Here is a 22,955-nt window from a genome sequence, read left to right as displayed (position 1 = left end):
GGAGACTGGGCCCTGGTTTGAATGATCTGGTTCTCACTGGACTCTCCTTCCCAGGAGAACACATTTCCCAAGGCTGCACAAGCGATGGCTGGCAGAGGAGAATGTGACTGATGTTTATCGTGGTTTTCGAGCTGGCAGTCGGCTGTTCCCACAGGCAAATAGCCAGATAGATCTGTTAGTTCCAGAGAGCTGGAGGAAGGTGAGCTTTCTATTACTTTCATTGTTAAAAAGCCCCCAGGAACGCCAGGAGCTCTGTTTTTTCCCCCTTTTACCGTGTGTGAATGAAAGGTCTGTTTCTTGGATGGGTGACTGTTGTCGCACGAGTTTTAAAGTGAAGTGAAAAGTGTTCTCAGTCCAGGCACACAGAGGAGGATTATATCATCAAGGGCAGAGCAAGGTCACCAAAGGCAAGGGCTGTGTTCTGCGTTCTTTACGATCTCATGTTTCATACGGTACAGCCGCGCCGCAGGTTTGCTGAGTGCAGTGACAGCCATCCTCACTCGTGGGGTTTCTGGTCCAGGGTCTTCCACCGCAGCAAGCATGGGCCCCCTTTTCCCCGCTAAGAGAGCAGCTCAAAGCTGCTGCAGCAGGCAAGGTGCCGGAGACACTTCCGACGTGTCCGTGCGTCCTCCCCTGGCTCAGGTGACGTATCTTGACGTGTGGGGGAGGCAGGTGCTCCTAGACCCGGAGAGGAGCGAGTCACCGGTACGAGGGTGAAGGTCACTGCAGGAGGGAGAAGTCTGGGCAGGTCTGGAATCTACTAGAAAGTCCCGTGGTGAGCCTGTAGATTTGTCGATAATTTTCCTCTGAGCAGCACAGCGTGTCTCTGATCGGGTGCTAACGTCTACCCGAGGAGAGGCACGCAGCAGGGCGTGGCTGCAGGTGGGCTGGGACGGCCCCCAGACCTGTCCCAAAGCTCGGCGCTCCGAGGCCTCCGTCCCCACGTCTGGCCGAAGCAGCTGGACGTGAGGTTTATATCAGAGCGTGGTTTGGAAACTAAACCAGCAAATGTGAGGGGGGAAAAGGCCTTCATAACGTGCTTCTATAGGGGAAAAAAAGGACTCAGGAAAGTGGAATTCTGCGGCTGGAGGCCCACGGGTCCAGTTTAACAGGCTTTTCAACCTGCTTTAGAGACCACAGGCAGCAGGGTCCAGAAAATGGCCAAAGTGTCTGTCAACCTCCCGCTCTAAGAGTCTGCAGGTGGCCTTGATCAGGGCCACACGCAGAGCCAGCCAGCAGGTTCACGCCGAGGTCAGCGCTGAGTGTCCCCTGGGCCGCAGAGCTCAGAGACTAGCTGCTGACACAAGCCTGGTATTGGGAGGGGAAAGTCACACGTGTGCGCACACACACTCACATACACGCGCACACGCCCTGAGCTTAGATTTTTCTGTTTACAGTAGCAGGGCCGCGGCATCGCTCACGGGGGTCTGTTTCAACCCAGCCGGATTAGAGTTGGTCCAGTTCCTTGCCCACCTCTCCGTCTGGGGAGCTTTCAGGACTCGACCTTTAGGGCCAACTGGAAACTCTCTCCTTCGGGCTTGCCCGTCTCAGTACCAGCAGAAGACCCAGGCAAGGGGGTTCCTCCCCGGGCCTCGGCTTTAGGGGGTCTCCTCTCTGGCCAGACCCATGTCCCTTCTCCCCTGTAAATCATCCTCTGGGTTCTGGTGACCCCAGAATTACTGGGGTCTGCCGACAGGGGAGCACGCCGCCTCCTTGTGGGAGCGCTGGAGACCCCCGGGGTGAGGGCTGGTCTGGAGCGTAGGAAGCAAGGGAGGGGCTTCGGGCCAAGGCCCCCGGCCCATCCTGAGGGCTTTCAGGAGTCCAAGGATCCCGGTTTCACCTGGCCGTCCGGGTTGCTATGGATGTGTATCTGTTCCGCGGGAGGGGGCGGGGGGACGAGGATGGGACACAGCTTATTCAGCGTCTGATTGATAAACGTTAACTCTTAGTCACTCGTCACATGAGCCCAGAAATCTTTGGGCGGCCCTGGGTTGCCTCCAGGGAAAGTGACGCACCTCCAGCCGGGGCAGGACTAGGCTTCCGGCCCGCATCGGTGCTGGGATGCAGCTGTCGAAAAATCATGGGCGTCTCCTGAGGCTCTGAACCTCAGGGCCCTCGTTGCTTCTCCTACAGCATCTCACTGCTTCTCCCTGCCGCCAGCTGCCAAGGGCCCGAGAAGGACGTGTTTCTGACTGCCCCCCTGCAGTGCCACTGCGTTTCTCATGGTTTATCTAAGCTCTGGACTCGACCCAGATAGCCAGAGAGGCAGCACCTGCACCCAAAGCAGCTCCAGCCCTCAGCTCTTGTTCCAGGGCGGCGGCCCCTGTGGGGAGACCACGAGGGGAGCCTACGGAACTCCGTCCGTTCATCGGCAAACGAGCCGCACGGCCAGCCCCATCGAGAGACTGGAGCAGGAGGGAGACGGCAAGACCTTCCTGGCTGCAGACCTACCGTCCCAGCAAGTGTGCGTACTCTTTGTGTTCTTCAGACAAAGCTATTCAGACTTGACTGCTGGGAATCCGTCAGGTCCCTCAGTGGTCTGAAATATGTCCTCCTCAAGGTCCTGAACTAGAAGCAGCAGGGAGTTGGTCTTGGAAAATTAGAAGATGGAGACTTGATCGTTCAGAGCTTTGCCTTTCAGCTTACTGAGAAAGCCCTAGAGCCAAAGGATGCTGTTGGCAGGTGGCACCCGGGTTACACTTATTTGTCTCTAGGTGGCGCCAGAGAAGGGAAAGCCTGGACCCACTTTTCCCTTGGGACCAGGTGGAAATGGACCCTGAGCCTCTGCAAAGAGCCTGGACAGACGGACCAGTGAGCCAGTGAGACGCAGCTGCTCGCTCAAAACTGCAGAGTTAGTAACAGGCAGAATTTCAGACCTGTGGCTCCTTTAAAAACGTGCCGTAAAAAAGAAGGGCCTGGTGGGCGGTGTGGACGCAGAGCCGTGGAGAGGGACGGCCACCGAGGGCAGTTCAGGAGCCCCGGCTCCTTGCAGAGTGTTCAGCTTCCGCTTCTTTTCTTGGTCCAGCGGTAGCTACCAGGGCTGTTCACTGGCAAGTGTAGAGAGGGGGAGAGGACCCTGAGAGAGTCATACCAAAACACACAGGGACAGTTTGATCCTGTGGAGCAGGTTCAAGTGCAAATATTGTAAGAGCCTAAGTCAAAGCGGCTATTCCGACGACAGCAGGAGAGGTCAGTGCCGCCACGTGCAGACGTGCACTCGCTCTTGTGAAATGCGAGCGCGCCCGGACCTGGACCTGGACCCGGATCCGGACCTGGGAGGGTGGAGCAGGACGGCTCCCGAGGGACAGGGCTTGTAGGAGTGTAAGTGACCCCATAGATTAAGGGACTTGGGAAGTCCTCTGTACCTGTGTCCTTTGTTATGGCAAATGGCCAGTCAGGATGTTGCTTATAAAAAAAGAGAGAAGAATAATCATTGCAACAAGACTAACACTCATGCCTTTTCTCTCTGTCCCCCCGCTTTTCCTTTATTTCTCTCTTTTTCTTTCTCCCTTTCTCTTTCTTGCTTCCTTCCTTCCTTTCTCTCTCTTTCTTTCTGTTCCTTCCTTCCCTCCCTCCCTCCCTCCCTCTCTCCTTTCTTTCCTTCCTCCCTCCCTCCCCTCCTCCTTTCTTTCTTTCCGAGGAGGCGTGGCTGGGAGGTGGCGGACAGGGGGTTTAGCCCGGGTGCCCTCCCGCTTCTGCACCGTGAATGGTTTCTGAGGTCTGTCTCAGCGTCAGCTGTATAATGGCTTTCTGTAGCTCTGAGACCTTCTGAGTCTCTGATTGCACACGTATTCTGATTCAGCCCTGAGTCAGACTGTGCCACGGAGGGAAGCTCTCCAACCCACAGAAGCGGAAGAACCGGCTTGTTAGTAACAGGAGGAGCCGTGTGAAGCTGGGCTGGCCAGGCTCCTTATCACTGACCTGCTGGACAAGAGGATGACACATCTCCCTCCAACGGCTACACCTCCAAGAATAAGGCCTAGCACAGGGAAGAGAGCTGCATCACCGAGTCCCTGTTGTCACTGTGTGTCAGGGATTGGGCTGCACCAGTGCTGTACCAGTGCTACACGTGAGTTAGCCCGTCGAGTCCTCACATCAACCCTGCGGGTAAATCTATCCTGGTCCTTTTTATATTCTCGAGGAAGCCAAGCATCAGTGACGTTGCTTGTCCAGAGACCCAGGTCTCTGTGACTTAGAAATCAGCGTGTGGTTCTAACACCACCTGGATTTCCGTGTGAACTGCTCTGGCGGTGGGTCCTGGATGCTGGGGCCAGTCGTTCCCCAGCGCATCTAAGGGAGATGGACTCACCAACCGCAGAGTGTGAGGAGATGGTGAAAGAAACCGACCTGGGCACAGAGGACAGATGGATCCCAAACTCCGGGTAGTGCAGAGGCAGCAATAGCTCGGGGGTGGATGGTGAAGGTGGCGGTGCGGCGGCCACCGCGTGATTGCCGTCCCGGGACCAATGTCCTGGGTGACAGGGCGTCTCTAACCACACTGTACCCCGCTTTCCATAGGCAGAGTCACTGGGCCGGTACTAAAGCCCCGAAGTCCACATTCTGCTTTGCATCAGCTTTGGTGATGCAGGCGTGGGACTGGGCAGCCTGCCCCTCTCAGCACCCACGGGGCCACCAGGGGAGCCCGCAGGGCTGGAGCGGAGGCGCTCACTCTGCTTCCAGGGCGCACGTGTCTGACCCGACGGCTCTTTCTCTGACAAGTGACAAAAACACGACATCTCAAGTGGACTCCACGGGTAGCTCCTGCCACCCCCACAGCCATCCTGTCGTGGTCTGTTCAGCTGCCCCCAGGACCAGGGAGTGATGGGCGAACCCGGGAGGGAGGCTGACGGTGAGGGGGCCACTTCCCAGCCCTGTGCTGGGTCTCTGGTCCCATCTGGTCCCATCCGCAGCTGGTGAGCTCCGGACGGAACCACAGTGCTCTGCCTCTTGAGGAGAGCCTGTCTCCTGTCCTGTCCTGGAATCTCCTCCTCTTCTTTGAGTTCCTGTACACAATGACCACTGCAGGGGCCCCCAAGTCTGTTTGCTTGTCACTAACATAATTCACACCATAATTCACACCAGTGAATCAGGTCCCTGGGATGTTCAGAGAGGGAAGATTAGGAGGTCTAATACGTCCAGAGGCAGGTGTGAGCTCACAGAGACTCTGCTAACGAATGACTGAGGTCTGCACTCTGGACCAGCGCCATGAGGCTGTTAGTCTGCACTCGGTTGGTTGAAACAAGCCACGCTGTTCATCGGTCAGAAGAGTCTGAATTTAGGTGCGTGAGGTGCTGTCACACTGGGTCACTCCCGGTTCTTAGTCATTGACCAGTTCTAGTTGGTTAGAAATAGCTGGATTGCAATCACCCTTCAGGTTGGGTGTGCTCCAGGCAAGGGCTGCTCTAGATGAAAACATTTCCCTTTACATCCCTCAAGCATCTGCAGAACTCAGCAGCCTTTCCTTAGACAGGTCACCTCTCTGAGCCCAGCATCTCCTAAAGTTACTCCAAGAAACCCCCTCTCTGGATCTTAAAGGACCCCTCCCCTCTCTCCCTTAGGAGGGGGGTTATGTTGCCCCTTAACCTAAGGAGAGGGAGAGGATGTAAATCTGCCCCCAGGATGATTGGGGGGGAACGCAGTGCTCTGTACTCACTGAGGAGGGGTAGGATGGTGGTTCTGATGAGGCCACAGGGGTGGGGCAGGTGGGCTGTGGACCTAAACTGTACCCAGGAGTCAGAATGGCACATGTGCCATGAGTGCGATTCTGAAAAAAAGCACACGGGCCATCCAGGACTGGAGAAGTATGAGGGAAAGACAGGTCAACGGCAGATTTGATTGGAAGAGTGGTATTTTAAGCAATTTTTTTGTCTCATTACTGTTTTGTAATTTGTTTGATTGTGACAGGAAAATATTTTTCTACTTATGTTTGTGAATTTTCAGGGTTTGGTTGGGGTAAGACAACCTTGATCAAGATAGTAATGGTACGAGAACTTCGTCAGTGGAGAGCGCGCTCTCTCAGACCTGCCCGAGCAGCGTGGTCGTGCACCCCACTGAAAGGGGACCTAAGTCCCATCAAGACCTGTTGTTGTCCAAGCGTTGGGACTTACAATAATAAAGACCTTAGGTGGCTTTTGTCTGTAAGTTGTGTTTAGCCTGTGATCTATCAGAGGAAATAAAAGCTGGGGAGTTAGGTATTTCTCCTAAGCCTTCATAATACTATGATTTTACAAATTATTATTTTTCAATATTTTAGGAAGTACATCTAAAGTATTCATTGAAAAAGCATATGTATATATAAGTTCCCTATATATATGTAAATTTATATACATATGTAATAATATATATATATTTATTAGAAACACCCATTTCCATAGTAGTTCTCAGTCTAAACATTGGACAGAATCAGCATAGTCTCCTGCACCAGAGGTTGGAAAACTATGGCCCTTGGACCGAATCTGCCATGCTGTCTGTTTTTGTAAATAAAGTTTTATTGAAACACGGCCACTCCCATTTGTGTATGTATTATCCATGGCTTCTTTCTCTTTACAGTGGCAGAGTTCTGTGGTGACAGATACCACATGACTGGCAAAATTGAAGATATTTATTATCTGTCCCTTTAGAGAAAATGTTTGCAGACCCATGTGCTAAACCACTGACATCATGATCTAATCCTACATGGTGACAACCGGTGAGTCATTGAATAGAAGTGGCATCAGGGGCCACTGATGCAGAAGGTCTGGGACTTATGTTTGTGGAAACATTCTTTAAAAGAGCTGCAGCGGGAGGGCTGTGCCACTGACCATCCGGTTCACCAGGCTTCTAACTCCCTGCAAGTTCCAGCAAAAGAAATTCGTACTAAGACAAAGCGTCTTTCCCCCATCATATTACATTATACCTCCGCTCTCATCCTTTCTTTTCACTTAACAAACTAAATTTAAAAACCAACAATAACCATTTTGATGACTTTCAAACCAAGACTTCAAGAGAGAAAAACGGTGCTGGCCAAAATGGGAGAGGGGCAGTTATGATGATAAACCCTGAAATTTCCTTTCTCCCCACTCTTTCTTCCCTCCATCCCTCCCTCCCTCCCTTCCCCTTCCTTCCTTCCTTCCTTCCTTCCTTTCTTCCTTTCTTTCTCTCTCTCTCTCTTTCTTTCTTTCTTTCTCTTTCTTCTTCCTTTCTTTTTTAAATTCTCACTTATGACGTATCAAATATACACAAATCTATAATAAATCCCAATATTCTTATTTCCTAGCTTCAGTATTTCTCAACATTTTACAGATCCTTTTTCAGGTCCATACTTTTCATTTCTTTATTTCTTTATTTCATTTCTTTTTGCTGGAGTGTTTTAAATCAAATCCAAGATATCATGTCATTTCACCTATCAATACTTCAGTCAGCGTCTTTAACTGATGAGGCCCTTTCTCTTCCAACATAACTGCCACCCCTAATTAAATCAGTAAGAAGCCTTCGATATTACCTAGGCCATATTCAAATTTACCTGACCAGCTCAGAAATGTTTTCTTGCAATTGGTCTGTTCAATACAGAATCCGAACAAGGCCCACCCATTGGTTGCTTCACCTCTTTCCTCTCTTTTTCTGTAATAGTAATTCTTATTTTTCCTCATGCCTTTGAGTTTGTTGGAGAAACTAGGTCGTTCTTCCTATATAACGTCTCATGCTCTGGTTTTGACTGATTGCTTCCTTGAGAGGTTGTTGGAGGGCTGCAATAGCTGATGACCGTGACATCCTTTGTTTACGGAAACATTGGCGGCAAACATTCCATTGCTCAATCCCTTCTTCATTTATTAGCTGGAAATTTTCTATAGATAAGATATTTCCTTCGTATAATGCTTGCTTATCCTAAAATACAGTTTGTACTGGAAGGGCAGAATAAATGCTTGATCGTTTCTCCTATGTACCAGTTTCCAGAGTGATAAGTTGGCACCTTAACCAACTCCAATTATAAATAATGTCGTTTCTTAAGTATCATTCTGACCTCATATATGTGATGTGTTTAAAATATAATTTAATATTATACTTTTATATATTTAATGTGTTTATATGTTTTAAATACTTAATCAGTTGTAGTCATGATTCCCTGCTGTGATGAAAAATGTTCCATCCTTGCCCAGCGAGTCCCTGTCAGTTTGGAGCCAGTGTTCTACAGATGTGACCCATCAGCCTTTGTAGCTTCCCTGCTTTCAAGCACAACAACATACCGCTGGCTCATCTTGTACATCTTGTGCTCCAGACCTGGACTCTTCTGTTTCTGTTAGACATCCTGGTGACCCCTGGCCTGTGTGCTAGGGGTGCTCATTGTCACTGCACTTGTAGGTGCAGGGGCTGAGGGATACACACTTGTAGGTGCAGGGGCTGAGGGATACACACTTGTAGGTGCAGGGGCTGAGGGATACACACTTGTAGGTGCAGGGGCTGAGGGATACACACTTGTAGGTGCAGGGGCTGAGGGATACACACTTGTAGGTGCAGGGGCTGAGGGATACACACTTGTAGGTGCAGGGGCTGAGGGATACACACTTGTAGGTGCAGGGGAAGCACAACAACATACCGCTGGCTCATCTTGTACATCTTGTGCTCCAGACCTGGACTCTTCTGTTTCTGTTAGACATCCTGGTGACCCCTGGCCTGTGTGCTAGGGGTGCTCATTGTCACTGCACTTGTAGGTGCAGGGGCTGAGGGATACACACTTGTAGGTGCAGGGGCTGAGGGATACACACTTGTAGGTGCAGGGGCTGAGGGATACACACTTGTAGGTGCAGGGGCTGAGGGATACACACTTTTGTGAAGAGGGGACAAAGCCAGAGTTTTAGAGTGATAATCCCAGTTCAGATGTAAGACTACGGGATTTTAGTGTAACCTTTTAACTTTCTATGAATCTTCTCTTACATCGAAAATCTTGGTTCTGATGATTCTTTTCATCGCCCCCAACTTTCATTTTGAAAAGCTTCGGACGGACACATACAGGCAAGCATAGTACAGAGTGTACCTGTGCACCCTCCCTCTGGATCCACCAGCTGTAATCGCTTTGCAACTTTTATTGGCTTCGAGCTATTACAGAGGGAGTTGCCAGCATCGTGACATTTCAGCCCTAGATACTTCAGCACATACCTCCCAGGAGCAGGCCATTCTTCCACAGAATGCCAATGTGGGAAACCAGCCCTGACGCAGTTCTGAAGTTGCTCTGAGGAGGGGCGCGGGTTCACACGGCCTTGGTTTTTCCATTGGACAACGATAATGTCTTACATCTTCAAAAGATACATTCGACACTCTGCATACATTTTACAAAAATTGTGCATGTATTTTATGAAAACTAAATTCTTAGAAAGTATTTATAACAGGAAGCAACTACCTTTCACCGTTTTTCACGTTCAGCTCTGCTCCTTTTCTGAGTGACATGCTTGCACCTCTTGTTTTCACTTGTTAACTTTAAACACCGTCTGTTATCCCATAAACCACGAGGATTTAGTTGATTCCACCCAACCCCCTCCCCCTCTTATGTCCAAACAAGAGGGCATGTTATTATTTCTGGTTATTTTATTGGTTTAGTTTATGCCTTTATATAATATACTCATTGTCCTAGTCTGGGTTGCTATAGCAAGATACCGTAGGCTGGGTGACTTAGACAGGAAACATTTTATTTCTCACAGTTGCGGAGGCTGGAAGTTGGAGATCAGGGTGCCAGCATGTTTAGGTTCTGGCGAGAGCTGCTTCCTGGCTTGTGGGCAGCTGCCTTCTTGTTGTTCCCCTCGATGGCAGAGAGAAAGAGACCATCTCTCCTGTCCCTTCTTATGAGAATTCCATTCAAGAGGCTCCACCTCATGATCTAATCACTTCTTAAAGGCCTCACCTCCACGTTCTACCACATTGGAGATGAGGCTTCCACGTGTAAATTCTGGGAGGACATAGCACGTCTATATCTATTTCTCATGCAACAACTTTAGACGATGTCCCTGATTACCCACCATGTACCAGACGCCTCTCCCTGTCTCTCCTTCCCCATCTACCTTCCAAGTGCCCTGTCATCCACTGATGCGGCCACATCAGTAACAACTGTATTCTAATCTGTAACCTTAAAGAAATCTCCAGTGCATCGTCCGTAGTTGATTCTCAGGGTTGAAAAGTAAGAAATAATTTTATATTTGGACCACAGTTATGTCACGGAGATGTTTTCCAGAGGCTATTAAACATTGTGTGTGTGTGTGTGTGTGTGTGTGTGTGTGTGTGTGTGTGTGTATTACATTATTATCTTGTGAAATTTACTCAGCTGTGTAGCCTACAATCCAATACTTGGGGTCCCTTCCACCCACAGAAATCCATCCTAGAACTCAAATCTCCTTTTTCAGGTTGTTCTGCTTGGTCCTTAGGTCCGTGGAGTTATCAACTGGGGATTTCACTTTTCATCAGTCTTGGGTTAGAGGCTGTGTATGGACCCATGTCTAATAGTTAGGGCCACTTTGGCTACAATAACAAGTAAACTTTCAAAGTTTAGTGACTTAAAACCCTAGAAGTTCTTTTCTAGCTCATGTGAGAACATACCATGGATGTTCCTGCTCAGGACGTGACTTTCTCCACGTCACCATTTAGGACTTTGTCCTTCTGGTGGCTCCACCAGCTCCTGTGGTCTCTGGGAACTTGGGGAACTTAGGGGACCTTCATATAAATGTCAAATTTTCTTTTTTGTTATTAACCATTTTGGATGGAAGTGTTTCTTAAAGACATCACAACATTTCTCTGCTTTATTAAATATTGCACTGAACTAAAAAATTTTATTTTGTCAACAATCCATAAGTGGCTGTCTTCTTTGCATTCTCTGAGGTTTCCCCAGGGCATTTTATTAGCACTGTATGACTACGGTATCTCCTTTCATCCATTTGATGATACTAATAACAATTTTTACAAGTTCTCTTTTGTTCCAGGACTAACAGTACTTTCTCAGAGGCAATTTGTATTTGTTTAATGTGGCTTTCTCCAGCATGCCTTTGGTTGGCCTCACATGTCTCCTTTTTCTTGGTTGTGTGTTCCCAGTTAAGGATAAAGATCTGAGTTGTGTTCTAGGTAGGAAGAGTGTGTTTCCTAAGCTATTCTGTTGGAAGACCTGTTTCCTCATAAGCTTTTTCTTTGACAGGCAAAACCAAGTGGGAACCTTGACATGGGTAGGTCATGCTGATAAGAGATCTCTGTTTTCAGGTACAAATATGGGATGTCTGCCCAGCAGAATGACTGCCTCTAAGGTGCCATTAAAGATGCCTTGATGATTGATTTTCTGTGCCACCTGGGCTGGAACACGGTGCCCAGATATTTGGTTGAACATTAATGGGGGTGTTTCCGTGAAGGTGATTTCGGGGTGAGATTAACATTTGTTTTGTGTTCTTTTATGAGATGGTCAGTCAGGTGAGGCCACAAGAGGAGCCAGAGGAGAGGCTCAGGAAGATAAAGTTTATTATCCTCACAGGTCCTAGAGATGGGAGGCAGGGCACACTTCACAGGGCCACATGGGGAAACAGTAGTGTGGGCAGGAGACAGAGTCCAGAACCTTTATTAGGGTTTCGCTGAGAAAACAAGGCAGGATAAGGAATTAGTTGAGAATCGGCTAGTTTGAATAATTGTGGTGAGCTTTAAGTCACAGGCAAGTAGCTTTCTCTAGTTGCCCTGGCATGATGCAGGCAGAGGAATGTCATCTCCTGTAAAGTGGGAGCCACATAGAGGAGGCCTGGCTCTGGACTGCATAGCTGGCACAGCAAACGCGTGCTCCCAGCCGGACCCTTGGCTCTAAGCATTGACTAACGCCAGGAGGAGCAGTTTCTTCCCAGCCAGAAAGGTGTGTTTTTGTTTTGGGTTTTTTGTTTGTTTGTTGCTTTAAAAAAAAAAAACACCAAACCATCATAATATACAGAAAATAAAATATATACAACACAACGTTGAAATCAGGGGGCTCTGAGTACAGCAGACTGCCCTCCATAACGTGGGTGGGCCTCATCTCATTAGTTGAAGGCCTTAATAGAAGAAAGACGGACCTCCCCCAAGAAGAAAGGAATTCTTCCAGCAGACTGCCTTTGGACTCAAACTGCAACTCTCTTCTGTATCTCTAGCCTGCAGGCCTCCCCATTAGATGCTGGACGCACTAAGTCTCCATAGTCCTACGAGTCAGTTCCTTAAAATGAATCTTCCTCTGTATACATACACACATCCTGTTGTTCTGCTTCTTCAGAGAACCCTGACGAACACAGATGCCTTTACTCTGAAGACTAACATGTATACGAGCAGCTCCAGTTCTCCCCTCGTTCATTCTTTTTTATTGGAGAAAGTTCCCCCTTTTGGGGAGACTTGTGACGAAACCTTGAATGGCTGAGACTTGATAGTGCCCATGAAAACAAGAGCGCTTGGAGTCCCGTGGCGGGTCTCTCTGCTTGATTGGGTGACATGCGTGATAGGCCCACGAGCCATGGAAGCCAGGATGCCACATTGTTCCCAACGTGGGGCCATACGAATTCACTAGCAAATGCTGAGGCAAAGTGAGGGTGCGTTTTGCCTTGTGCGTGCCGCCGCCTTCCTGTGAAGCGCCTCAGTGACTGAGGTGGGGGTTGACAGGATGACCGTGCAGCCCCCACGCCTGTCTGTGCAGGTAGATAGTGTGCCTTAGTGGTGATTATGCGTTGCATCCTTTCCCAGAGATCTGGGCTGCAATGTCCAGCTTTGCTGACACAACTGCAGTGATGGTAGAGGTCCTCACTCATCAATTTACGTTGGCATTCAAGTACCTCTTGACCAAAGTACCCAGCGTATCGCTCACGATGGGAAAGAGCAGACTCACTCACTAACGTACGCTAGGCTTCCACCCACCATGGCACCCTAAAAGGCAACAGTAATTAAGAGGGGAGGGCGTCCTTAAAACAGCATCCAGGCAACACCCATCTCCTCCAGTGGACACTTTTCCCACCCAGAGTTGTCAGCGTGTTTAGTGACTCTGAAGGTACGTGATTCAGCAATTCCTTAATGACAGCCACGGTAATAAAGGGTTGGATCTGGGTCTGTATGTACAGCTTACTCAAATCCATACTTTCTCGTCATCTAGACAGATGCTGTAATAGGAACCATGAAACTGGGCCTTTCAGTCATTCGGGAGTGAGGTGCCTTGTAGACAGCCCCATGTACCGCCCCCGCCTTAACTTCAAAGCCATCTTCCCTCCAGGCTGGTTCAGGCAGTATCTTTTGCGTTCCAGCTTCGCCAAAGGAGGGTGACACTGGGCACACAGGTGTAGGTGAATGCAAAAGCTCCAAGGAGATTTGGGTGGAGGAGAGAAGGTGGAGAGGAGATGGGACAACTCCTTTAAAACTTGCTACCCCCTGAGGAATGTAAGTCCTGGGGCCAAATGCTGTCGGGCTGGGAAGGGCTGCAAGAACCCTGCTAGTCTTCCTGGTCTGAGCCTGTAGTCTCTGGTGACAGGGCTATTGATGTGATGCCACCACCTTCCCGAGAGGGTCAGTGACCTCTCTGTGGCTGGGGTAAGTGGAGTATTTGCTGCCATGTCAGTAAACGAAGGGTGTCACGGTCCTCAGCGATTGCAAGCACAGCCGATGGTGAGCCGGGGAGCCCTGAGGGAACTCAGGAAGGAAAGAATGCCTGCCATCTAGCCGCCATCAGACTGCAGCCACTCCCTACCGTGAGCCCTGAGGGAACTCAGCATGGGAACACACAGGATGCTGGCCCCAGAGAGCTGAGGTGCATAGCAAAGGAATGATTTCAGTGAGCCCAGACTCTTGCATCTTCCCATACATAGAAAAGCGCTAAGTTAAATTCCTTAACTTGGGATATCTGGTTTTCTTTAATTAACAATAATCTTCTGACATTCCTGACTACCTGCCCTTTGTTGCAAAACTTCTATATAACCTGGCTCCCCGCCTCGCTTCCTGGGAGAAGTTCTCTCAGGGTTACTTGAGATGCTGCCTCCCGGGCTTGAAGTCCTAAACTTTCCCGCCAAATAAAACATAACTCTCAACTTTTAGGTTGTGAATATTTTTTTAAGTCAACAGATTATTTCTTAGCCTTTCAGGAGAAGGGGGAGGCCTGGACGCACTGTAATGAACACTTGCTGTGTTCATGTTACAGAGAACGCCCGAGTAGCGGTTACGTCCACAGCCTGACGGCATCTCCTCTGCCTTTCCCTCACAAAAGAGGGGCGTGGCGTCTAAATCCATCACTGGGGGACGGGGGCAAATGTTTTTGGTGGGGGGGCTGTGCCGCGTGGCTTGCAGGATCTTAGTTCCTTGACCAGGGATTGAACCTGGGCCTGGGGCAGTGAAAGCAGGGAGTCCTAACCACTGGACCGCCAGGGAAGTCCCCCAAAGTTTTTGTAATGTTTGATTTTTATTTGTGCTTGTAATTTATCGAAGTGGAATGTGGAATTGCTGTTGCCTGATGAAGGAGAGGACAGAAGCACGCCTATCATCAGGAGTTGTAAGAAATTTATTGGAGAAAAGGGAAGGCAGCTCCCTCATTCCCATCAGTGGGTGTCTACAGGCCTGATGGTGCAGAAATGATGGAAGGCAGGGGTAGTGGTCGTAGAGGATGCTTTTCTGAGTGACATGTAAACGGACCGTGTGATTGTGCTGGAGTGAAGAATGGTCACCCGGGAACCCTCCTATTAGGCCTACAGAGTGAAATAGGAATAGCTTTATGGTCCCAGCGAAGGTTCTCAAATGCTGAGGTTAACCAACCCACAACCCACTGCCCCTGGCCCAGGGAGGAGAAGGGGCAGCGGTTGTGGCCTCTGCAGATGGACAGGCAGCTGAGACCGCTGAATCGGGGATGAACTTCTGCTGGGACACGGGGAGGCCTGAAGCTGTGTCGTCTCGTCATCAGGTGTCCTCAGTCTCACGTGGACCCCCTGCATCCCTCATGTGTAGAGCTGGTGATGAAACAAAGTGCCAGGCAAACAGGTCACAGCCTAGTCAGCATCCCCCAGTCCCATCCTGGACGGGCTTTGGGGCCCAGCCCATCTGTCCTTCTGACCTTCATACCTTCTGAACCTCTTCTAAAAGGAGACACAAGACTCGTTTGGGTCTGAAGGACGTATGCCTCCAAAAAACCTTCTTTTATTCCGACAACAGTAACAAGGACTTCACTTGGCTCCTGGGTCCCCTGCCATGCTCTAGCCCAGAGTCAGCGGATGCAGCACTTGGCTTTTCCACTGTAACAGGTGCCTTCAATCCTGTTGAAGAGCGGACAGGGGGAGAAGTTGCAGGTCCCCCCTTTCTTGACACATATGTAGTGGTCGGACCTCTGGCCGAGACCCGTAAGCAGGTTGACACCTATGAGAAGGGAAAGAGACAAGGTCAGACCCCTGGCTTGCAGCCACAGGGACTCGGTGAAAGCAGAACAGACAACCCTTTGCAAAGCACGTCACAGGGGTTTCCCTTCCAAGAGCTTTGCACTCAGTTGATCTGGGAGGCTGCTCATGAAATAAGGCATCTAAAGAGACCCCTCCGTCCAAGATCTGTGCCAGCTGTGGCCAAACCAAAGCCAGGGATGAACAGCCGGGTCCTGAGTGGGCTTTCTCCTGCCCGGGGAGCTTTGGTGTACAGGGAATTCACGTTAGTCCTCGAATAGGTATTCGACCACTCTGTGCTGTGGCCATCCTCTGTTTCAGAAACGCGGGAGCATCTTTCTAATTCCAGGAGCATTCCTGAACTTTCCTTTTACTCCTGTGCTGTTTAGTTACATCATTCCCTCCGGCTTGAATCTCTGCCCCCCTCCCCCCGTCGCCGTGTCTGCTGCAATCTGTGGTCTTTTCATGTCAGGTTAAAATTATAGCTACTCTATAAAGCTTTCATCATTTTCCCAGTTGGAATTTATTTTGTCTTCCTCCCCGTCACAGAATCTCGTAATTTGAAGACCTCCAGACTCGTCTTCCACTGTATCCAACAGAAAAAGCTGCCCTCTGATACCCCTGGCAAGTGGCTATCTAGCCATTGTTTTGTGTCTCTCTGTTGCCAGGTGTTATGGCCTGAAACCACCCCCCCCAGTGTCCCCGCCCCCCCCCCATTCATAGTTGACGCCCTAAGCCCCCGAGGACCTCAGAATGTGACTGTATTTGGAGATGGGGCCTTTAAAGAGCTGATTGCGCTTAAATGAGGTATATGGGTGATCACTAATCAATAGTGTCCTCATAAGAAGAGGAAATTTGGACACAGAAAGGGACACGAGTGATGTGTGAGCACAGAGAGGAAAGGCCACGTGAGGACAGAAGGCGGCCCTCTGTCAGCCGAGGAGAGAGGCGTCCGGAGAAACCAAACCAACGCCTTGATCTTGAACTTCCACCATCCAGAGCTGTGAGAAATAAGCGTCTGTTGTTTAAGCCGCCCACATAGAGCAGACCTAGGTGACTAATGCAGCAGGCCATTGTCACCCTGGGAGACAGGCATTCTACTCTCTGCCTGCTGCACACTTGGTTTCCATACTGATGGAAATTGTCCTCTCAGTACCTTCCAGCTAGTGGTGCTTTTCCTGCTTTATACAGACAAGTCTAATCGCTCTTTCAGAAGGCTGTCCCATTTTCAGTCATTCTACTGCCTTAAAAGTCTTCTTTTTCTCATTTTTCTCAGTGTCTAATTTCCAGACACTTCACAACCCTGTTCATTCTCCTCTGGATGTGTTCAGTTCATGGATAGACTTCCTTAAGTTTGAGGCCCGGAATAAACACAAAATACCTTAGATGTGTCCCATCTACCAAGAGCAAAAGAGGCTTCATCTCATTTTGTTCACTACAGAGCTGTGCTGTGCAATGTGGTGGCCACCAGCTACGTGTGGTGATTTATATTTCAATTAATCGAAACTACATCACCCACATCGCAAGTGCTTGATGGCCGCACGTGGCTAGTGGTTACTGCATTGGACCATGCAGCGGTAGACTATTTCCACCATCACAGAACATCTCATTGGACTGTGTTGCCATGGAGATGGAAGGGCATTGAGAGACGTGCTGGTCCCACCGTCCCAGGGAAGCATCTTAGGCCAAGGCCACTCAGTTGCTCACACAAAACACAGTCTCCTGATCTCCAGCCTGTATTCTTTCTATACATTGTATTGATTCCTGCCGGTGCTGTTCAAGATTGTTCCAGGTTTTAGAAGCCTCACCACAGTATCGACCTCCAGTAAGACCGTAGTCAACTAGACTCTCTAAATCTCCAGTTCCAGCTTTTGTTGCTCTTCACTGGAAGATGTCAGAGCTGGAAAGATACTCAGTCCAACCCCTGCTGCAAGGCTGAACCCTTCCTTCAGTACGTCCTCCAAGTGATCGTTATTAGGAGGAGGGATCAAGCTAATAAATGTGAAAGCCCTTTGAAATCAGAAGGTCTACACTTTCTTTTTCTTGTTGTTGTTGGTATGTGTGTGTGTGTATTTATACCAACATTTAAATATATGTATATTTAATGTTATATTTACCCTTCCTTTTGTTGGATAAACAGAGGAGACCCAAATACAGCTAACTGTGGCTTTTTAGAGCCCAGATGGACCTCAGAGCTCAACTCCTTCAAGCTCTCTGTGATTCTCTCCCTAGATGAAGAAGCTGAGGTCTGGCGATGCCCCCAGGGCGCGCCGTTGGCCTCAGGCAGAGCCAGGGCCAGAGGTCAGTCCCATGACTGCGAGGAGTTCTCACTCCACCTCTCTGCTAGTGAATTATGGTGTCACCACACTCAGCGGGAACTCACTTCTGGCGTTATCTTTGAGGATCTAGTACATTATAGGACCCCAAAGAAATAGCAACATATTTAACGTCAGGGTACTTTGGTTACATTCCTTGTTCTAGAATGGATTTGTGTGATTTTTAGCAAAGCACTCAAACTTTCTGAGCCCCAGCTTCTCAAATTTAAAATTGAGGAGACTAGATTATGTGATCTCATCCATTTCTAAGATTCTGAAGCTGGTCATCTTTCCTTTGGTGGGGAACTAACACGTTTATGGTTGCATTTAATCCTCCAAGGAATGTATCACTTTTTCCTAACTTACAGACAGGGAAACTGAGGCCCAGGGAGATTAAATGTTCCCATAATCTAATCAGCCAATGATTGTATAATCTTAATAGCTGCAGAAAGATATTGGAAAAAAAATCAACATTGATTCATGATAAAAAAAAAAAAAAAAGCTTCTAGCAAATAAGAAACTGGAGGAAACTTCCCTAATCTGATAAAGAGTACCTACAGAAGCCTGCAACATACAGTACACTTAATGGTCAAGTATTGAAAACATTCCATGAGATTGGCAATCAGACCAGAGTAACTGCTATTGTCATTACCATTCCACATTGTACCTGAAGTACTGGCCAGGGGGATAAGATAAAAAAAAAAATAAATAAACCAAAGGTACAAGGGTTGGAAAGGAAGAAATAAAATTGTCTCTATTTGCAGACCTTATGATTATATGTAGGCAATCCAAAAGGAATGAACAAGCAAATTTAGCAAATTTGCTGAGATCAACATACAAAAAAGAAAAAAGGAAAAAATGAATTTTACTTCTGTATATTAGCAACCAACAGAAAAAAGGAAATAAAATAAAAACACCATATAGAAGAGCATAAAATATGCCTAGTTATAAATCTGAGAAATTATGTGCAATACCTCTATCTATAAAGAATACAGTATTTTTTTGAATTTAAAGAGGCCCTAAATAAGTAGAAATACTATGTTTAGGCATTGGAGGATTAATTATTTTTAAAATGTTAATTTTCCCCAAATTAAGCTGCAGATTTAACCCAATACCATAAAATCCCAAGAGATTCTTTCAGTGAAACTTGATGAGCTGATTCTAAAATATATATGGAAATTCCAAGGACCAAGACTAGCCAAGACAGTCATAGAAAAGAAGGCGGGAGAATTTGCTTTACTGGATTTTGAGACTAATTACAGAGCCACTGTAATTAGCGTGGTGAGGATACAAGGGCAGACAAATACATAAGTAGGACAGCAGAAAGAGATACATGCATATATGGAGAGTTGAAGTAGAACAACAGTGGCTCAGCAGAAGAGTGGAGAAAAATGGTCTTCTCAGTGGTTGGTTCTGGGACAATTGGATATTCATAGGGGAAAAAAAACCCCTTTACCCTTAGCTCGGACCATACATGCACACTGAAAACCACTGCCAGATGGTTATAAGCCTAAACGTAAAAGGAAAAACAGTAAGCCCCCAGAAAACAGCACTGAACACTTTCTTCGTGACTTTGGGGTAAAAAAAGATTTCTTAAGGTGCAAAAGCACTAACCCTAAAGGAAAAGATACGACACATTTAACCACATTAAAATAATGTGGAAAACCTCTGCTTAAGGAAAGTTTCCATTAAGAGAGTGAAAAATTAAGGCACAAGGTAGGAGAACCTAACTTACAACCAACAAAGAGCTTCTATGCAGAATATATAAAGAGCGACTACAAATCATTAAGAAAAGACAGGTAATCTGATGGAAAATATGGGCGGAAGACAAATAGGTACTTCACAGAAGATATCCAAGTGGCCAGTAATTATACACAGAAGTGCTCAACTTATTATTTACCAGGGAAATGCAAATTAAATCGCCAATGCTATGCCACTACCCTCACCAGATGGCTAAAGTTTTAAAATGATTGACATTATCAAGTGTTGACATGGATATGGAAGAACAGACACTTTCATTCATTGGTTGTAGGAGTATAAATTGACGTATACGCTTTTGGAGAACAGTTTGGCATTATTCATTAAAATTCAGCGGTATGAGCATATGCTACGACCCAGCAATGCCACCACCTCTTGACACGTAGTCAGTTGAAACGTATGCACGAACCAAGCTATGTCATTCGGCATGAATGTTAACATGGTAAAACTATAAAAAATATGGGAAGTTATGACCATAAAAGCCAAGCAATGATTGCTTTGGGGGGAAGGAGGGATTTGTGACTGAGAAGCCTGGCGGAGAGCCTCTTAGGTGCTGGCCAAGTTCTAGTTCTCGACTCACACTGTGGTTACCGGAGTGCTGGTTTTATAATAATTCATTAAATTATACCTTCGAGACTTATGTACTTTTCTGGATACATGTTAGATTTTACAATTAAAAATTAAAAAAATAAAGAGTTGCTTTTGCAAAGGTCTTCTGTGTGTTCCTAGCACTGTGGGCCTCCTGTGCTATGGGCAGCGGCCTACACCCTCTCCCATCACTGCCTGGGCCCGTTGCCGTCCGCTCCCCGGGCATGCAAGCTCCTTGGATAACTCACCGCCCCGCTCTTCTCCTCCCCTTTGCCAAGAATGATAGTACGTCTCTAGACTTGCGCCTGTTCTTATCTTGGTCCTTATTCAGCTGGTCTGAGAAATACAATCCAACACATCATGTGGCAGCCTCTGGCGCGCCATGAACCAGAGGAACATGGAAAAGAGGGAACTCGCTTATAGGTGAGAATGAAGGATGAGAAGGGGTGAAGGGTGCAGGCCTGCTAGGAAAGCAGGCTTGTACCAGCTCCTGTGCTTGCGGCGAAGAGAGGCTCTCGAATGCGACACAGTTACTAGGCCAATTATAGCTGGGCTCTTAATAATCCCACCCAAGTGCAACTGCAACACCAACTGTTTTTTAAGTCAACTGTAGCAGTAGGTGTCGGCTGAGTGAAGGGCTATTGTGATTAAGTAGCAGGAAATTAACTAGAAAATAAGTACCAATGGGTCAGTCCCAGAAGAAAACGAGAGGAAGAATGTTCATGGCAGTGAACACAGGAGAGGCTTGACTGTTACAGAGTCATCAGGAAATCAGTCTGCCTCAGGGGCATGGACAGCTGTCAGTGCTGCCGAGATGGGACATAGCCTGTGCAGGTCAGATGGTGGAGGTTCAAGGAAAAGGGCAGGTGAAAAAGTCTATAGAGAAGAAGATACATTGGCAACATAGGGGGATCTTTGGACTTTATATAAAAGAGCCACGAAAATAAAATTTCTTAAAGAGCCTTTCAGAGACACGGGAGCGGGGAGCTCTGAGACTGGGAGTGTGGTCCTCGGGCCACGGGCAGCGGACCCCGTTCCCTGGCACCCTCCTCTGAAGTTGGATTGACAGTATACGGTTGGAGGTGCAAGTGAAGTTTCGGAACAATGTCAGGAGGGAAAATTGGGGAGCTTTTGACTAAAATATAAATTTCTGGTGCTAAAAGACCACCAGGCTAAAGCGGAGTGAAGTGCCAAAATGACAAGGGTTTTGGAGAAGAAGAGGCCTGAGCTCCACCCCTGCCGGGACCCCTACCCCCTGCCCTGGAGGACTGCACTGCATAAGCAGCAGAAAAGCACAGGCGTGGAGAAAGGCAGGAGCCAGAACAGGGTTGACGGGACCCATGGATCTGAGATGTGAGAGGAACAGACACAGACACAGATCTGCAGGAGCCAAAGAGCACAATCTAGAAGTGCCAGTGCTGGCCGTGGAGTCCCACGCCTGTGGTGATGCATGAAGGGACTTGTCCGTGGAAAGCGACGTGAGACCGGTCGTCTCGGAATGTGGGCCTGGGCAAGGCAGCTGGGCTCTTTCCCAAGTCAGGACAAGGGGGCTGGTTGGCAGTGTGCCAGGGGGAGGGTTGCCCACGAGTGAGTGGGTTCCCTCCCATTGGGGACATTAAAATAGAGGCTGCTTGTCCACTTAGCAGAGGTGCTGGTGGCTCAGGTGCTCAGTGGAGGCCAGAGAGGGTCGGACTTCACCTCTGTGGATCTTTTCAAGCTATCTGGGGAAGAAATCAAATATATACAAGCCACTCCTGCAAAACAAATAACAGAACTCCAAACCAAATGAAAACTCAGGGGCCCTCTTCCACAGACGGGTCACCCATCACGTCCCTGTTCCTAGAAACGCTTGCTGGCCACTGACCACTGGCCACTGGCCGGCAGTGCCTCCTGTTAATTTCACGAAAGCTTTAAGTCACTTCCATCTAGATTATCCTTAGGATAAATCGATTTGCTGGTGACATATCCAGAGGTCTTTGGGAGGTGTGGGAAAAGAATATAGGAGTTCGAGTCCGAGCTGAATTCGAGTCCTTGGTATTCGCGGGCTGAGTATTTGAAAAGTCAGCCTCTCTGAGATTCCCTGCAAAAACCATCTCTAACGTGGGGATAAGAGTCGTCCCTGCATGACGGATGCAGATGCTGGGGACACTTGGTGAGATGTTTTCGGAGTTGCTCGTGGCAGTATGAAGTGCCTTAGCCGGTGCCGTGTGACCGGCGTTTCTCAGGATGACTCTGTTTCCCCTGCATTGCTAATCGGGTGCCTCTGTCAGGTCTGCTTCGTAGGAATCAGGGGCTTGTGTCTGAGGCACCGGGGAGTGTGTTTTTCTGGATGGGATCCGAGGCCATAGCAGGCACATTCCTGGTGCTGTTGCCCGAGTTCTGAGAGGTGGAAGGAATTCGGGCCAGCAGGTCAGGGTGAGGCTTAGGCTTAGAGTGAGACACTCAGGTGTGAGCAAGGCCAGGTGGAGATCCAGGGTCACAGGACGTTGGGCTGGGGCTTGTTTTGCCTCATCTGTCACTTTAAAGGTGGGGAAACAGAGGCCCAGACTACCAGGAATGCACGTGGTATCCGTGTTCGGAGGAAAAGGAAAGAAGGGGACTGAGGATTGGGCCGTGACTCTATCAGCGGCATTAATTTTGGTTAACTTGCCGATCACCCTGGCAAAAGCGCAGCTGTGGGCCCTGTTTACAGGAAGAACGTCCTTGCCGTCCCCTCGTATCTACTTTCCTCTCCTCTGATCAACCTCCGCGTGGCAGCAAACCAGTCTCTCTTTTTTTTTTTTTAATTTATTTATTTGTTTATTTTTGGCTGCGTTGGGTCTCCGTTGCTGCGCGCGGGCTTTCTCTAGTTACGGCGAGCGGGGGCTGCTCTTCGTTGCGGTGCGTGGGCTTCTCATTGCGGTGGCTTCTCTTGTTGCAGAGCACGGGTTCTAGGCACACAGGC

General features: G+C 48.5%; 1 protein-coding gene across 1 annotated transcript in view; it reads right to left on the bottom strand.

The window, feature by feature from the left end:
• Positions 1–14,056: 14,056 nt before the first annotated feature.
• Positions 14,057–22,955, bottom strand: part of DEFB1 (defensin beta 1) — a 13,071-nt gene continuing 4,172 nt past the window's right edge. Inside the window, exon 2 of the mRNA XM_028480973.2 lies at positions 14,057–15,333. Coding sequence (XP_028336774.1) covers positions 15,185–15,333 — 149 coding nt within the window. The 3' untranslated portion in view covers positions 14,057–15,184. The remainder of the gene's footprint in view (positions 15,334–22,955) is intronic.

This window comes from Physeter macrocephalus, chromosome 20, assembly GCF_002837175.3.
Source record: "Physeter macrocephalus isolate SW-GA chromosome 20, ASM283717v5, whole genome shotgun sequence".
Taxonomy (NCBI): Eukaryota; Metazoa; Chordata; class Mammalia; order Artiodactyla; family Physeteridae; genus Physeter; species Physeter macrocephalus.
This window is presented reverse-complemented; position numbering and strand designations above follow the sequence as displayed.